This window comes from Leptinotarsa decemlineata, unplaced genomic scaffold, assembly GCF_025532065.1.
Source record: "Leptinotarsa decemlineata unplaced genomic scaffold, Ldec_3_MD MMD2_tig00001064_RagTag_RagTag, whole genome shotgun sequence".
Taxonomy (NCBI): Eukaryota; Metazoa; Arthropoda; class Insecta; order Coleoptera; family Chrysomelidae; genus Leptinotarsa; species Leptinotarsa decemlineata.
Window position 1 is genome coordinate 168,179 of NW_027412558.1, and position 18,686 is coordinate 186,864.

At 35.0% G+C, this 18,686-nt stretch overlaps 4 protein-coding genes across 4 annotated transcripts in view; 1 reads left to right on the forward strand and 3 right to left on the reverse strand.

Moving 5' to 3' along the window:
- The window catches only part of LOC111517227 (uncharacterized), a 48,477-nt gene that overhangs the window by 19,318 nt on the left and 10,473 nt on the right, over positions 1–18,686 (forward strand). The window contains exons 2-3 of the mRNA XM_074175476.1: positions 4,162–4,398; positions 8,062–8,300. Of these exons, the coding sequence (XP_074031577.1) occupies positions 4,162–4,398; positions 8,062–8,300 (476 nt within the window). The remainder of the gene's footprint in view (positions 1–4,161; positions 4,399–8,061; positions 8,301–18,686) is intronic.
- LOC111517250 (uncharacterized) lies at positions 9,785–10,659 on the reverse strand. The gene is made up of 2 exons (XM_023173331.2): positions 10,502–10,659; positions 9,785–10,205 (listed from the first exon to the last, which is right to left on the reverse strand). Exons 1-2 carry the CDS (start codon positions 10,511–10,513, stop codon positions 9,858–9,860), a joined length of 360 nt encoding a protein of 119 aa, XP_023029099.2. The 5' UTR covers positions 10,514–10,659; the 3' UTR covers positions 9,785–9,857.
- Positions 13,291–14,040, reverse strand: LOC111517251 (uncharacterized). The gene is made up of 2 exons (XM_023173332.2): positions 13,912–14,040; positions 13,291–13,697 (listed from the first exon to the last, which is right to left on the reverse strand). The coding sequence occupies exons 1-2, from the start codon at positions 13,921–13,923 to the stop codon at positions 13,347–13,349; spliced, it is 363 nt and encodes a 120-aa protein (XP_023029100.2). The 5' UTR covers positions 13,924–14,040; the 3' UTR covers positions 13,291–13,346.
- Positions 16,463–17,147, reverse strand: LOC141482447 (uncharacterized). Its single transcript, XM_074175772.1, has 2 exons — positions 17,020–17,147; positions 16,463–16,902 (listed from the first exon to the last, which is right to left on the reverse strand). Exons 1-2 carry the CDS (start codon positions 17,029–17,031, stop codon positions 16,546–16,548), a joined length of 369 nt encoding a protein of 122 aa, XP_074031873.1. The 5' UTR covers positions 17,032–17,147; the 3' UTR covers positions 16,463–16,545.

Below are 18,686 nucleotides of genomic sequence, written 5' to 3' on the forward strand. Positions count from 1 at the left end.
CTTCTGAACAGTGTTCCAAGCTTTCAAGAAGCAAGCCTTTGCAATTCCAGCAACATGATTGTTACAAGACATATTGGTGTCCTGACATTATTATATCTGGTTCGGAGTCATTTATCTTTTTGGCATCGAATTGAACCTGGTTACTTCCACCCCAATTTGAAATCACCCTTAGATCCTCATTAAGATATACACCCACGTGGTGCCAGTGAAGATGTGCAGCTGATGTCCTGGAATCCAAATGGAATGAAGAGACAAGTGTGCTGTCGTCAGCAATAAGTCGTTGATAGACAATAAAAAGAGGGTTGAAGACAATATGGATCCCTGGGAAACACCACCGTTGATGGTAAAAGTAATCGAGAAATATTCATCGATGACCTCTCGTAAGGAACGATCTTTCAGGAAGCTGAAGAGCCATACATAGAAATGATTCGACAAGCCATAGCACCGGAGTTTAGCCAGCAAATCCTTCTGCCACACACGGTCAAAGGCTTTAGAAATATCGAGCGCAACACCTCTTGACTTTCTATGTTTCTCGATTGAGTTATTCCAAATATGGGTGACATACGATGAAAGATCGCCTGTTGATCTTTTTTTCCGAAAGCTATATTGATGATCGCTCAAGATGTAGAAGTCTTATAAATATTTAAGGATATGGTGGTTTACTGAGCTTGAACTTCATTGTGTTTTTCGAAAACTAATTCAATGCACACACTATTTTCCAATTATAAATTCACGAACTGAATTATCTTTAGATTCTGCTGTTGAAACGAATCTGTTCAAATAAATTGAGGGGTAATCTGCCTATTTCTTCAATTCTTAATGTACTGAAAAACAGCAAATGAGTGATTGTTTGTTGAATAATATAGAAATTCCATATTTGTTATCACGTTTTTAATGTCAATCTCAAAAAACAATGTTTTTTTGTGTGCAAAAAACATACAAAGCACCTTGAAAATGAAATTATGTAATGATCTGTGTGAAACTTTTCTCAGGCATCACTTCTAGAATGTCAAGATTCAAAATAGCTTGTAGTAGTTCCGTGTAAAAGACATTTCTAAGAGACACTCCACAATTACATACGTTTAAATTATAGTAATCAACTCGTACCGCTGAGGAGGAATAACTTCCTAACATGTTCGAAGAACACTCATTCTAAGATGATTTTAAATAAGAAACGTTCACTTTCTCTGCGATTTCAAATCGCAATTCAGCTACAGGCGATAGGTAAAAGTGGATTTGTGTGTACAAAGAAATTGAATTAGTAACATATTGCTCTTTCAAGACTCTGAATAACTCGGTTTCTGTAGCCATGAATGAAAAGTTGAATCTAATCCTATTCACCTGTTCAGTTCAGAAATTTTCTGAAAGTTCCACGCGTATAAAGTGAAACACACGTAGAAAATAATAGAGCTCACAATATCAATTCCTTTATATACTTATCTTTCCAGTGATATTAATTGTGTAACATTCCTTGGTTGCCAAATTGACGCATGCCTGAACTGGAAAAATCACTGCCAGTCCCTGGATAACCAAATTCATCATCGTATCAATTCAGAACCATTATTGCAGAAGGACGATTCTGACGATAAGTATGAAGGAATTAAAGAATACTCCAATTCTTGTTCCCAAATGATCAAATTTTGATTTGAAATGCAGATGCTATTGTTATCGGATAAGTCGATATTGAAATTTTTCTCAATAATGATACTCAATTCTAAACATTTGAATAGAAATACCGAAGAATACAGCCCATTTTGAAATTTTCTCAGTAGCATAAACTGAGCTAACTAATGTCTATATAGATTTTTTTTCAGATTCCCCAAGTAGAAATTCTCTAAATTACCGCCACACAAACAAATGAAGTTAAAAAATTTAGAGATGTTGTATAAAGTTTCCAAAATCCATTTTTCAGCCTTATATCTTTGTAAAATGTAATTTTTTTTATATTGATTGCTTTCTTCCTTTATTTGGAAGACTTTCCACATTTTCTGTATAAAGATGGAGAAGTAGAAAGCCAAAAACTTTCTTTCTCAAGAATTATTCTTTTCTAAAACTATACCCTTTCAATTTAGGAAGAGGATGTAGTTAATGCTCTAAAGAAATGAACTTTATTGCTGTCGAAATACATCAAAAGTCAGAATTCATAATCTGTACAACAAGTTGTAATACAATGGTTAGTAATTTAACTCGGCATTAGATTCCTTCGTCGAACAATAGAATGTTAAGAACCTTGGTTTTAACAAACCAGGCGCACCTACCTTGTGTAGCAGCTAATAACTACCTTCGACAATCCTCACGTGTATCGTCTATGAAAACCTATCGGTGTAAAAACTCTAAATGCTTCTCTCAATGTCAGCGATCATGTAACAGCTTCCCACACGAATTTGCTTAGAATGGGATCAGTTTATTTTTGGTGGCTGTTCTACGTAATGAGATGCAAATTTATTTCGGTTACAGAAACCGAAAATTTGAATCTAATCAAAAACCTTTGGTGCGAGCAGAGGCGTATCAAAAAAAAATTGTCAAGAGGGGCATCGGTTACAGTTTAATCAAGTAGAATTCAGTTGAGATGAATTATAGAATGAATAATAAAAAAATTGTTTCGAAAACAAACTTTCATTTACATTTTCTAAACAGAAGATAAGAAACTTGCTCTTTTACAAAGGTAAATTTCACGACAAGTCTCTATGAATATGAATTGTGTATTGTAAGAAATTGATGTTTCATTTGAATCAAAGACTATTTTTTTCTTCAAGTAAACTTTATTGTGAGATTTTCATTACACCAGTGTATTTAAGTAGAACATGTTTATTTTTTGTAATAAAATGCAGTTGGTTTATGAAAGAGGTAGGAAAATTATTTGCTTTTGAACGGAAAAAAATTCAAGACCATTCATAATTATTAAAACAGATAAAAATAAGATTTAAATTACATTATACCTATTAATTTTCCAATTACTCTACAAAATTCTTATGTGAATAATAAGATTTAAATTTAATTAAATAATGAGATTTAGCCTCAATGTCTTAAAAATCAAATTATTATTTTTCTGTTGATATTTTTAATTTCTTTCAGGAATTCCAAATCAATTTGTATTCTATTAGACAATGGAAGCCCGAACTGATGAAATAAAATAAATTAATGTAGCCTTATGTACTTTATGATATACGTTGTCATGTGACTTGAGAGTGATTGAATTACATTTCAATTTTATTGACTGTGGATTGAATAAATAAAATCTTGTAGTTTTTTAGAATTTGAACATAGTTAACATATATACTCCAACGCAACAAAGATCTGTCTACATTCAGATGTGTTATTCACAACAACAATATCAGGTATGAGTTCTTCAACAAAAATTTGCAAATAAAACAGTTTTATGCGGATATCCGCTTGTTATTGCTCTCTGTTATTACAAAACGATTACACTTCTATAAAACATATTCTCCTGTTCCTCTCACTTCGTATCATACACCTGACTAGTTAATCATGTAGTAATTACTGAATATTTCCCATCAGTCCTCCCTCCATATCATTCAAACATTCCGAAGAATCACTTTCGCTATCGCCTGACGAAAGTCAAGTTCATGCAGATAATGAGTCTAATGTCAGGATTTTGTTGTGAGAATAAGCTGTTGAGGATTGAAGATTGTGAAGGAGGAAATAAAAAAGTTAAATGATCATGACACAGTTATCAAAATGTTAGCGTTATACGTTTTAGAATATTATACGACTCATCTTTATCATAACTGGTGTTATGATTTTTGCCGATATTTGCCAACAGATTGGGATAAACTTTTTCAATGTTTTCAAAAAAAATATCAAGCTGTATTAAATCATGCTAAATTTTGAAGTTGGGTTTGCCAACCCGTTAATATGAAGAAAACTGTCAATCTTTAAACGGAAATCGATTTTTATAAATATAATCGAAAACAACTTCAATAGTATAAACGATCACAGTGATTAGAACAAATTTCACTCTATTTATACTATCTAGTTTGTTTCAGTATACCTAGTAGTGTAACATTTGTAATAAAAATGAATGTTTCAACACTCACCACTCAACATATAATTTCTTACCTCTTTCATATGAATTTTCTAATAACATATACTAGATCTGAATGAAATAAAATATTTATATATATATTTTTCTTTTTTCAGTCATGTAGCCAACTGATCGAAACGGATTTCCTGCCACAAGTTTCAGCCACTTGCAAAGCCGGCCATATGAACATCAAAGTGAACTTCAACAGTTCCTTCAGTGGTACTGTCCACGCGCGGGACTTTCGCACTTCATCCTGTATGAAAAATGGCGACGGATCCAAGATGGTCAACCTTGACATCAACCTTTTAGCTCAAGCAGGAGCTCCAGATTACTGCGGACTTCTGGTGAACAATGTAAGTATACTTCGAACGTGAATTTACTACAGGTGTTCTCTGAAACGGGTGACTGGAAGGTTACGTGTTTGTCCTACAATATTCAACCACTTCAATTCAAGAGAAAATAGGTGTATTCTCTTCACCACATACATGCATCGTTTGTCGTATAATGACAGGCGATAGAAACTAACTTGTGAACACCCACTGAGATCGGCCCTGAGATCCTACGTATTTATCGGAACCGAGAATAACGTGTTATTAAGTCGTTGCAATTATATACAAGGCGTGTACAATAGACGCCCGTGTATAATCTACCGAAGTGGAATGTTGTAACATCGATAACATGCGGAATATTAGAAATATGACTGACAAACCGTGGTACCCCACTGAAAGCAGCATCAGCTTCGAAATTAGAACCCAGTCATTGTGTTGCAGAACCCCATTATTCATTTGGAGATCCAAATATACAGAGGGTCCTAAATGGCATCCGTCTCATCCATTCTTTTTAGGAAACTTGGAGAACTTGTTCCAATCGTTTAGCAAATTTCGGTTATTTAGTGATAGGTGCTCCCTGTCATCATCTTTTCTATGAAGAAGGAGAGAAGGATGGCACAAAAAACACTAAAGCTCTAAAAACACTTCAATATGTCTTATATATCTTATATTTATATGGCCAGTAAGCTTCAACTCTCTGTTTCCAGGCGACAACCTTTTTAAATAAATATTGCTGGGGTTTTTTACCAATACCAAACACCTCGACACGTGTTTCGATCACCAAGTGACCATCTTCAAGAGGAAGATCAAACTGTCTGATGATGATTTCAAAATTTCAGTGTATGAGGTCCTCTCACTCAGTTGACGCATAAATAACCATTGTCGTAACGATTTACGGCGTCCATCCGTAAATCCTGAACGGCTCTCATAAATCCTGATCACTGCCTGTCCTGCGTCGTCCTGAAGACATACCCGCTATAGGGAACAGAATATAACATTCACAATTTATAGTGACCGCAACGTGGATAATAGTAATTGACGGTGAATTTTCCAACTACCATAATGAACTGTTATTATTGATGACAATGGTCGACGAACCACAGAGCAGGGTGTGTGCGAATGATGCTGCAGGACCGGAGGCTTCGAATATTTCATAGGATATTCATAAAATATATATGAAACGAGATGAAAAAGATCCAGTTGTAGATGGATCACTAAGATTTTTATTTGTTGCGATCGGTTTCGGTTTATTGACTCATTCTCAAGTAATCTGACGCAGTCACTTCACTTGAGAATGCGTCAGATTACTTGAGAATGGTTCAATAAACCGAAACCGGTCCTAACAAATACAAATTTTAGTGGAAATTAGAAGAAACTTATTTTTTCTATCCTATATCTGAAATCTTTCATTGTCCCTCTACACGAAATAAAATAATATTTTATAAGACATTTTCATCATTTAGAATACAATATTTGGTGGTTCAATTTTTGATTGGGAATACACAAAATGCTTTGGTGTGTCTTTTATGATGAAAATACTTGTAATCATAAAAATCATATCACAAAAATACAGAACAGGGCAATTATTGAATACTCGTGGCATTACATGCGGGACTTTACTTACCAACAAATTATATCCCAATAACCTCGTTCTTTCATGCCAATAATTGCGATGCAATATTCATGAAGTGACAAATGACTCATTTATCCTACATATAAATTTATTATGCAACACCGAGACGATTATAACCGCTTTTATTTATTAGGCGATGCCTTAAAGACATTCAAATTGATTATTAACTTCTGTAAATCCGAAGAGTTAGTATATTCAAGGCCCGTATTACGGATGTGGAAGGGGTTTTTCTCTAACTAGAGTGCCTGCTTAGATGAAGTAAATTTCATCCAGGCAGTCACTGTCGCAAGCTCGTTATCATAAAAACACCAATTCTAAGTTGACGCAGTACAAATATCCCTGTAACATCAGCAGTTGTTCCGCCAGAACGTTCTTTTATTACCCGTTCATAGGTTCGGTTGAACAATACGATTGTGAAATTTTATTGTTTTGATATTCCTTCCAACATTCACCAGATGAAAGAGACACCTTTTATGCGTTTACGATGTTGTAAAATCGAACGAGGTTTTATCGTTTTTTGAGATATTTGCTATTCGACTGGGTCGTCGACTTCGTGTGCTTCTGGCCAAACTTGTTTATGCAAAATGCATCTAGAGGCAATGAAATAACAAAAAAGTGTAGTTTAGGACAACATAAGATGTCCACGTGAAGTTAAATCCGTAACCGAACTTAGCTTATCTATTTTGTTTTATTTCTGAAGGTTTTTGAAGTTTTCCTTTTTTTTTATAAATTAGTCTCAATTGTACCAACCTGACCTAAGTTTGTAATTTCAAAAATTCTAAACATCCAGAGAAACTCAAAAATCTAGAATGCTTGCGTTAGATTTATTTCTAATCTGAGAACAAAAGAAGGGAATCACTTCACCTTCTTTGATCCTCCGAATCACAACAGTTCGTGGTTGAATGGAAAAGTAGCTTATGCGTCTTGTGAAGGCTTTACTGAAATTTTGTCTTTACAATCTGACACTTTCTCTCTTGTTTTCCCAAATCACCATTTCTTTGAAACTTCCAAAACCAGCTAAGTCTTCTCGGAAGAAAAAAACTACAGTACTTAACCCTGTATCCTTTCACTTAACCCTGTGTTCTTCCAATCAATCCTGTGTTCTTCCACTTAACCCTGTCTTCCACTTTTCTACTCTATTATTCTTATCCACACTCAATGAAGAGTAGATCTGTATCCAGCATTGAGACAAAAATGTACATTAGTCTGGACATTTCTTCAACCGAAAATTTCCAATGTCATAGAGCCGCCTGTCCCCACATTCTGCATACAAAATAAGTACTGAATATTCATGGTAACTGTTCCAATTATCTCTCTTCACATAAGTAAGTCATAATACGGTATTAAATATGTCCATGCGTCCGACAATAGTTATGTAAGTGGGTTCAGTTAAGTGGACATCTTGGTATGCCGCACAAAGGAAAAATTTTATTTATTGATGCCTGATAGTGCGCGAGGTTAGTCACTAAGAAGGTACGCTTCGAGAATATGGATGCATGTCATGTATACGCCGGGGCCGGGGAAAATAAAGACAGTAAATGCTCGATTATTTATCTATGCGCCTGAGGTATTTAAACAAGGTGTCACAAGTTATGTGGAACCACTACATACTGTCTTTATATTGTGATCACGCGAATTTCTTAATGGTCAATGTGATTGCTGATGAGAGAAGTTCGTTTCTATTGGTTACTACAATAGCTGAGAAAGAAAGTAATGGCTTACTTCTTTTCCACATGTTTATACAAAAAAAAATGTGGAAATCTTCCAAAGAAAAGAAGAAAGCGATAAATTGTACGGATTTTGTCAAACTCAAATCTATTCTTGTGTTTATTCTTCTTGGGCATGAAACACTCCCAAGATTTCCTTCAATAGAGGTTTGCAGAAAACAGATAACACCCATTCCGATCGCAAAATCGTAGTTACAAACATTCTGGGTCACGTTCCAATGTACATCTGATTCAAATTTACGAAAATGGTGATGTTTTTTCCAACTGAATAGTGGTGATTCTCAACTGATCTCAAAGAATTATCCAACATAATCATATTCTTTTCAGAAAACAGAAGAACGTTCTGTGCCCATAGCAGTCCGAATACACCGCACTCTCGAGCTGGCAGACGACAAATTCTACGTCATTACTTGTGGTAAAGCAGGCTTCAGGAACGCGAGGAACGAAACGTCTCTGGTTTCTCTTCGGCTCCTTGACGACAACAGGAAGATCACGGAAGCAGTTATCCATCGTCCTTATACACTTCGAACTGAACTATCAAGGCCGGATGGCACATACGGATTCAGGTCAGTACATATACTTACGTTTTTCATCTGCCTTCACAGGAGATAAACCTAGACATGCCGGTGCAGATTTAGACGATGCCTACTCAAATTTCAAAAAGATTCAATAGAAATGAAACATTTAAAAACGGAAGATTTCATTGTGTCTGAACCTGTTTCATGGTCAGATCTCCGAATGAAACCTTGGGGTACTACTATTGTGGAAGGTATTGGAAATTCACTTGTTTCCGATCTTTCAAATATACTGTCAATTAGTCATGCCCTTTATTTTACCTCCCTCTAACAATTATGGAAGAAGATTAGTTGCAGAAACTATAGAAACTTAATTTATTGATATATATTTAAGTGAGTATCTGAAACTCGCAACATCACATTCTAATGAGTATAATATCTTGCTTCCAATGAAAAAGACACTTTCGCTGTTCATTGGGAGGTTAATAATGAACCTCCTAGACTTTCTGTTGTCTCAGCGCCTCATTAGTCTAATCAACAAGTACAAAAATAGAGATAAAGGCCCTGAAAATAAAAAATTCGATTCAGAATCATCTCTAGAAAAATGTTTTTGAAGGATTTTGGTGCAGGTGAAAAATTGCAATTGTTATTAACAACATAAGAGTCAAAAAAATGGTTTTTAGTTTTTCGTCAATAACTCAAAAAATATCAATTTTTAAGCAATTTTGAAAAAAGCTCGTTAAAGAGGAGGAAATTTCCGATAAAAAAGTCTGGACTCCCGAAACTCTATCTTCATTATTTATAATTTTAATTTGACGTTGAAAATAGGGTTCCGCGCGGCTGTTACGGCATGAGCGCGGTGCCGCTAAAGAGAGTTTATCAAAAGAAATAAATTTTTTATAACATAAAATGTCATTTTAAAAATTTGAAAAAAATCTAGTATCTTCTTAACACTTGAATGAATCGAGTCCCTTAGAAAAAAAGTTTCATCACCATTTTTCAAAAAGTTATTCAATTGTTAACTAAGAAATTTTTTCCCAATCTCCGTTGGCATAAATAAAATGGGCTAAAAGGTATAAACAATTGGCCTATGAATTTTAAACTTCGTGGAGCCCTTTTGATATATATAGTTCATACGATCCTGCGATAAAAGTTCATAAAAATTTATAATTCAATGTTTCAATAATGTTTCAAGCATTATCGAAATTCAAACATTGTTTCAATCAATTTTTATATCTATCAATGTATGTATTGAAATAGAAAATTTTTTCAGTTGGTTCAGCCATCTCTGAACTATTTATTTCTAACTCTATTTTCAACTGCTAATATCGTCTTGACCCTGTCGTACGTTCACAATAAAATTTATTTGTGCATTCGGCAATACAGCTGAATCAATCACTTACTTACGAAACTATGTATGATATATCTTGTATTGAACAAACAACTCATTTCCTTTTACTTCACTTCAAAATAATATCCGGAGTTTTGCAGCCTTTAGGGGCGATATGCCAATCCTTTATTGAAAGAAAGTAAGGTTATGTACAGTTATTTATTATCGGTCTTTTCATCAGTTTAAAATATACAAAAGAGGTATCCTATCAAGAGCGTCTAACCATGAAGACCCCATCCATGTCCCAAACCAGCGTGTCCCAAACCGAGACCTCCAAGTCCCAATCCCAAACCGATGGCACCATGTCCGTTAGGTCCGGTGGGTCCTACAGCTCCGGCTCCAGTGACGATTCCGGCTGGTCCAGCTGCTCCTGCTCCGGTAACTACTCCAGAAGGTCCTGCAGCACCTGCTCCAGTGACTACCCCAGATGGTCCAACAGGGCTCAAAGCCCAGGGGCTGATGACTCCAGCGCCATGTCCCAGACCGAGTCCTCCCCATCCACCGAGTCCAAGACCGATGTGGGAAGCGGATGCTGTGGCGACGACGGCCAAGAAAGCAAAAGCAACCTAGAAGGAGTGATGGATGTTAATGCATTCTGTTAGGAAAAGGAGGTGACATCTTTTCCTATGAAGACGCCATCACATTTCCAGAGCCAGGCTTGTCCAACAAATGACACAAATTCTGGTTGAAACTGAATATTTGGTGTCACTGAGATATTAATTGGATTGAATTTACATTATTGAGAAGGAGGTGAAATGAAAATAATTGAAATAATATGTGTATTGGCTGAAAGAATCGGGTATTAGTAAACCAAAAGTTTGGTCAGTGAAAACCACCTCAATTGAAATGTTCAGATACTTACCATGGAGTTCATGATGATGATTGTTGATTCAAGTCACAGGAGTAAACTGATAAAGTTGTTACAGTTTTTCCGGTATATATAGGTCTCGAAGTGTGGGTAAACGACCTTGATTACACAGCGGAATGACCATTTTAAAAAATGCAGCTTTTATAACGGTTTCTCTGAGATATGTTGATAATTATTGAACCATTACGAACGGTCGTATCAGGATTTTTTCTGAATAATGCTACACCCTTGAAAACCTCTGTAATAACTATTTGAAATGTATTATATGTAGATCTGTCGCATATCCGCTTTGGTGAAAGGAATGGGCGTTAGCTGTTGTTGTGGTATTTCGCACTATTTGTGGTATTTATGGGTCTTCCGACGTTCAACCTTGGTTGCATTATTAGTCGTTACGCCGACTTTTCAAATGCGATCTTTGTATTTAGTTTTGCTCTAGTCTTCCATTTTCATTCAATGACTACGCACATTACCTGAAATGGGTCTTTTATAATTGTGGAAATGGAGTGAGTTCTTTTTTTCTGTCTGTACGAACACCTGGAAGGGTTCCTTCAAAGGAGTGTTCAAAAACTCTTTCAAACTCAACTCAATTACTTCAACAATCAATCAATTCAGTTTGTGAAACGGCCTACCTTCCACGAATGCTCTAGCACCACCAAAAGTTCACCTGGATGTACAGGATGGTCAAAAACATGACGTGAAAACATTAAGATAGCAAGTGGTATCTCAATATTAAATCTTTGAAGAATATCTTTCAATGTGAATAATTTTCTCAACTGGAAAATGATCAGTTATCTAACATGGATGCGTCTTGTGAGAATTCAGATTAAAAATGAAAATTTCACATTCGAGGGGAGCAAATCAAGAATTTGGAAAAAATGTTCCGCAGTTCGTAGTTTTGAAAACTTTTCAACACGGAGAAATATCAGAATAACTTTCCTGTTGAAATATACGTTGCTTGGGCTCTGATTGTTTTTACTGTTCATAAGACCGTTCTAATAACGAAGAATATTTGGCCATTATTTTTTCACGAAGATACCCAAGACCGAACACTTCCCCTGGAAGTATCTATACAAAGAAGATGGATCCCAATCTTTCTGGGATGTTCCAGAATATCAGGGTTACTTCTGATGTGGGGATCTCCAATCAAGCTGATGCTTTTTTCCTCAATTGTATTTAATAACCTCAGGATATGCTTAGAGAAGGAGCTCCATATTTTTGAGCGATATTCCAAAGACTTGAGCTTTATAAAACTTTGAAAGTTTCTGAGCTGTATACATCTTCCTCGTTCGAAATAGTTTTTCGCGCTTCTAATAAGCATAATGGAATCTGATTTGATATTGAATAAATAAACTGACGAAGCTAGTTTTGTACATTAAGTTCAACGGAGATATCTGACTTCGCGTGGCCCCGAAATGGAAGAGGGGGAAGTTTTTAATCATTCCATTATTGATAACAGATGAACAAACATATTTAGGTACTGAAAAACGTAAAAATACCAAAAAAAACTGAGAATATTCAGAATCTATTCGAGTCAAACGTAAAAGTACTACGCTGAAGATTCAATTCGGTTTTTTGCTGAATATTACACAGCATGGTAATGTCCTAAAACGATACGATAACAGACTATAATCAACAATGAACAACTGTTCAAAATCTGTTAAAAATCTGAAGTCGAAACCCTCAGAAGTCAAAACTTGTGCGAGCTAAGGTCCTATCTTTTAACGTGTGATTCCTAACACGAGCTGACTCTGTATATCTTTATTTATATGAAAGAGGAACTTGATCGCGGAAACTTTTTTGTCAAAGTTGGAACATAAATTTATTTCCAGAATTTTTTCCGTAGTTTAAAGCAAAATTTGCTTTTAATTATTTACATCAATTTTATTTTTGCAATTTTCATGTTGTGTTCAATATTATGTAATTTTCTATAAACTTTTCTTCAAGTTTGAGATTGAGGATTTAGGAATTCATATAGACATTTTTAGATTTATATCAATGGAAGTAAAAATTTCAGATTGACTACTTTCCTGAAACAAATATGGAGTTATGAGTTTAGGTTTCAAACCTCTACCTTCTAAATGTAAATCATCATAATTGTGATCGAGCTCAAGCCCCTTTACCAAAAAATGGTTTGAAAATGTGGAATTTGTCTTGACATTCAACTCTATGCTCTTTTATTCTTTGGGAGAAGGTTTTCCTCGTTTGGACAATATATAGCTTTAGGCAAGAACCAAAAGTAGAATTGCATACTCCTCATCTATCTTATACTGAAGTTTTGTTTTCATGATTTTCAGTAAATTTCTTAAATTGACATTATTTGTTGTGTACGCCAAGTCCAAGTTTTCTTTCAAAAGCAGAGCAATATTATTGGCCGAAGTATAATCATTAAAAATATTTTTTTATCCCAGTTCAGTATGTTTTCATCGACATTTTCATCAATTCACATCATCATCAATTCACTTCAATAACAGAACCATTTCTGTTATACAGGTCTGTTGAAACTTCTGTATACACAGAGATTTCTGATCGATCAGTGAATTTGTAGAACTTCTTATCCCAAGTAGGTTCCAAGGTTTAAAATAATTGTGAACCTAGATTTGTACCCCATCTTCATGATGACTCTGTTGTTTGAGGTCGTATGGAATATGAGAACCAAGAACAGATCTTGTGACATAATGAGTTCATTTGAATATATTCATATGTCAATTGAAATCCTAATGGGTCGATTTCTACAAAACGTTCAGTATAGCACATTCATCAAAAAGTAATTTAAAGAACTGATCATCATTAAAAATAATATATTTGCAGCCTATTCATAATCAAATTAACATTTCAAAGTCTATCTTCCGTGGAGTCCCAAACCACCGAGCCCGAGCCCAAGTCCACCGAGTCCAAGTCCCAAACCGGCACCGTGTCCCAAACCCAATCTCAAAGCTGGGGCCAACGCAATTCCAACTCCGTTAGGTCCGGTGGGGCCTACAGCTCCAGCTCCAGTAACGATTCCGGCTGGTCCTGCAGCTCCGGCTCCGGTAACAACTCCGGAAGGTCCTGCAGCACCGGCTCCAGTAACTACTCCAGAAGGTCCTACGGGGCTCAAGGCCAAGGGGTTGATCAGACCTACTGCGCCAAGGCCTAGGCCGATGCCTGAGGCAGCGGTGGAGGCGATGAGGGCAACGAAGGCAAAAGCAACCTTGACGGATAAAAATTCAACTGTTACATTTTTAAAATTTGGGATGTAGTAGAAAGAATAATTTTGGCAAAGTTTATGGAAACAAACTTTTCTCTGAAAGGAGTTTTTCTGAAATTTTTGACATTTATGATCTTTCAGAACAATTTTACTGAAGAAAATATCAAGAAACCTTGACGCATCATCAAGGAATAGTCAGATTATTGTGGTAACTTACCAAGGAGTTCATGTTGATATGATTTGATTTATCAAGTAACTGATGCTGTACATATGTTGATCCTGGTATATATAGATCTCAGATTAGCTGATGCAATTGTTAGTAAAGTATCGTTTTCTATCATATTCGTATGAAAATGAAACAGTCCGTGACTTACCCTAGAATTTTTGCCGGCCTAGGTTGGTATGCAACTCACTTCAATAAATCAAATCGTGTTCAAGGCGAAATTTCCTATGCACAAAATAATGCATTTTATTTGTTCTAGTGACATGTATGACATATAATGAGACGTGGATAGGCAAATTGAAGATAATACGATAGGCAATATGAAGATAGTCTGAATTTTCACCTTCAACCTAAAATAGACATTAAAACTTTCTACTTCAACAATAAATTGGAACCAACATATTACTTTAAGTCAAATATTTCCTATTCATAAAACATTAACTGATTCCTCGTGCAAATTAGAAGATACTGAAGGGAGACATTTTCATCATTTTGAAAAATGTAAATAGGGGATCTTGAACGATTTCGTAACATCATAACAATTTCAATTGATATAGAACGGAATTCAGGCGAATTTAGAGAAATAGATGAAAAAACTGGAATAATCACAGAAAATATCTTGATTATTTCAGGTTGTTTTTGGAAAACTGAAAATAGAAGTGCGTCTCTGAATGATTTTGGAATTTGAAGTTGAAATTGTAATCACCAAAAGTAAGGGAGACAGTATGACATTTTCAGTGGAATTGATACTGAAAACCATTTTAGTATAGTTTTCTTAATGACAGTACTATTGAAGTTTTAGTTATATTGTATAATGAAATAGACCAAAATTTCAATTTACTCTCATCAATTCTACGGAGTTCAATTGTAAAATGGGTTCGATAAGTAAGCTCTACTCTGAAGAAGAAAAGGAACTAAACAAGTTTCCTTCCTCTCTGAAGCGCTTTTATTTTATAGTTCAAATCGAACAGTATATTTTGTAAGACTCGACTTTGTGTAAAACCAAAATTCAACTGGAATATTTTTAGAGAAAGCCATAACACAGATTCTTCGTCAAAAGAGAGTTCTGGAAAATTCACTCAAAATTATTATTGATGAGAAACATCTTAATGTATAAATATAGGGGTGGAGAAAGCCAAAATCTTTTTTTCCTAAAAATTGATCTCTTCTGAACGTAAACCCCTTTCAATTCAAACAAGAGTACTATGGCTGGGATTGAATCAAATCGATGGCACGAGTAGATTTAACTCATTCCAGACATGAAGAGTCGTAATTTTTTGAACAAGTTGAATGCTCCATTTCGTGATGCTGGGTGATGCTGAAGAGGCAATAAGACATGTGTCTCATTCCAAAACATCAGATGTCCGCAATTGAGGATGACAGTGTTCCATGTGAGTTGTTTGGAAACTATTTTTTCTCCCGTGTAATTCATATTTATTTGAAAGCAGATATTTCGAGAGGGTTTTTTCCTTCCAGTTTTTGTCTGAAAGCTACTTCTTTGCATGATCTACACATCTATGTATTATTAATATTGCTTCCTTCCTTTCTTTGGAAGATTCTCACTTTTTTCTGTATCAAGATGGAGTAGTAGAAAGCCGAAAACTTCCTTTTCCAATCTCCTAAAAACATGCTCTTTCAATTTAAATCTCAGCGAATTTCTATATTACAATATATATTACAAAAATTAAGTTGCAATGGACTACTAATTAACTTTTGAAATAAACAGAAAAATAAAACCATCTTTGTATGATGATTCGGTAGATGAATATCGAAAATTGCACTACTGATAATAAGATATTAGAGAAGTGCATTACAATGTTTGTCCATTAACTAGAATTATACATTCTACAGTCAAAAATATATTTACAACAATACTGATAATAGATTATTAACAGTAAAATGACTATTTCAATTTCCTATTTTTACAATGAATCAAACTGGGATCCGGAATTTTATATTACATCAAGTTTCTACTTTCATGATATAGCAGTGGGTTGAATTGAATCAAATCTCATAATATTTCCGCAGGAATAGCAAAATTATTCAAATTATTGGTAATCATTGTGATACAATGTATCTATTTTAAAGAAATAATATTGGAGATTCAGCCTATATCCATTCTCCAGCAACAGTGGTGTGTTTGAGAAAATTACTCAAACACCAAGACACCCAAAATTATGGGTATTTTTTAAATAAAGGAAATACTTCAACATTTATGATAAATCTCGACCCCCAAATGTGAAATAGTTTAAAATTTTGTTTCGCTTGTATAGAAGCCAGAGGCAAGCAAAATTTTTCTTTGTGAAGCCCTGATGATGAATTGAAAAATTTCGAAACGTCGACAAGAAATATATACTTTTTCTATGAACAAATTCATCCTCATCCCTACTAATCGTGTAAATAGTTAATAATGTCAGGACTCTGTTGATATTTCCATTCGAATTGAATGACTTGCATATTTTCCTTGTCGATTTTCTATTTTTTCATCACCACGAGAAAATATATATTTTATTTTCCCGAACATTCACCAAATAAAAGAATAAAGTATTGTAAAAAAATTCTATATTTCCAGTCTATCAAAAATCATTCATTTTTCCAGTCTAACAAAAAAAATCAATAATCGAAAGTCTATCTTCCGTGAATTCCCACACCACCGAGTCCAAGTCCCAATCCACCAACTCCAAGTCCTAATCCACCAATTCCAAGTCCTACGCGTCCCAATCCCAAAGCGGGTGCCAATGCAATTCCAACTCCGTTAGGTCCGGTTGGTCCTACAGCTCCAGCTCCGGTGACGATTCCGGCTGGTCCGGCAGCTCCGGCTCCGGTAACAACTCCGGAAGGTCCTGCAGCACCGGCTCCGGTGACTATTCCGGAAGGACCGATGGGGCTCAAGGCCAAGGGGTTGATCAGACCTACTGCGCCAAGTCCTAGGCCGATGCCTGAGGCAGCGGTAGAGGCGATGAGGACAATGAACGTGAAAGCAACCTAAAAAAAATGAGTTTGGGTTCAAAAACAGAGAGAATTTTTGGTAAAAATGGTTTTTATTGCACCATAATGGAAAAACTAGTTGTACAGAATTATCTTGAAGATTATATGTCTTACCAGAGAGTTCATGTTGATGTGATCGGTAGAATCAAGCAACTAATGCTGTTAGTATGCAGTACCTGGGCTATATAGGTCTGCTGATACATGATGCAATTGTCCACAATTTGTCGTTTGGCATCACATTCAATAAAATTCAAAAATTACGTGACTTATTCTAGTCTTGCTGAGTTCCCAGTTCCAATTCTTTGAATTAATTCCAAGGACTATGTATGCACAAGAAAATTGATTGAAATAAAATAAATGAAACCAACTAGACCCGAACGGATTTATTGGGCATTTTCTCTTTTTGTTATAGGCGTGTTTTGATTTTGAATATCTGTGGAAAACGTGTGTAGAATTATTTATATAAAATGGTTATTTTTGGTTGTTCTATTTGATGTTTTTTGTATAAAAAAGTTTCAAGTTCACAAACACAATATTTTTATTATATCGATTCCTTTGGTTAGTGACAATAGTTTGGTGGAAATACATAGTTATTACTTTACAAAAAATGGAAGGAGACTGAATTAGACTTTTCTTCGCCATTTTTTGGTAAAATTTTCAGTTTGATTCATGTTCATTGTCTTTATGTACTGCAAACGTTCAAACTATGACAATTAGAGGACCAAAGATATTTCGATATCACATACTGAAATGTATTGAATGGAATTCGACAATTTTTGGGTTCTTTTTCACCTGCCACAATTTAAAAAATTTCAAAATTGTTATAGTGAAAAATCATCCAGTTTAAAAAAATCTAGGGTATTTTACTCGATTTAAAATTTCTCTAAAGGTGATGCTAGCAAAGTGGAAGGCTTCCCAATATATTTTTTTTCTGAAAAATTTCAATACTGCATCAATGTCATTTCATTTTTTGTTTTGGTTTTATTTTCATTTCCTTCACTGTGGTTCTGGCGTTGAATTTGGTCATTATTACGCCTTGGTCAAAGAAGAAACGGACTGGTTTAAGTTTGACGATAGTCGTGTCACGAAGTGTTCTGGCGATGCATTGAATTTATTGGAGCCTCTGGAGACACCCTACATTTTGTTTCATAAGAGAGAGGACATTGTTAGATCAAGATCTTCAGATGATGTGGTACTGCAGGTTTTTCCGGGTTTTCCTGTAGCTGAAAAAGCAAATGCGCCACTGGAATCAATGAAGTCGGCCCGGAGCGCCAATTAATTTTTATTGTTGTTTTTTAATTTATTTTTATCGTTGTTTTAATAAAAATGTAACAATTCGAAAAATATTTCCTTGAATTCCCCTTAATATAGTCTCATTTTTCTCACGAATAATCCCCACTGTTGGAAATTTAGTAGAATAAATTTCGTTTTTGAAACATCGCCACAAATGAATCCAGAGGGTTCAAATCAGTAAGCCGGCAAAATTTTGGTATATTTATTGAAAAAATTGCTTCGAATAGTTACTGCTGGAACAATTTCCCAGAAAGTTGAACTCATTTCTGCATCATCTTGTTTCCTCTGGCAAACATACGCAGTCGACATAAAGTGAACCCATAAAAATCGTCGACCATATTCTTATATAACAAACTCACGGCAGAATGGAATATTAATGAACATCAAGAATTTCATATATACTGTAGGAGGAAAGCTACAAACGAGTATTGGGTGTGTTGGAACAACTACTTTGGTCATACTCAACTGAACACGACAATCTTTCATGG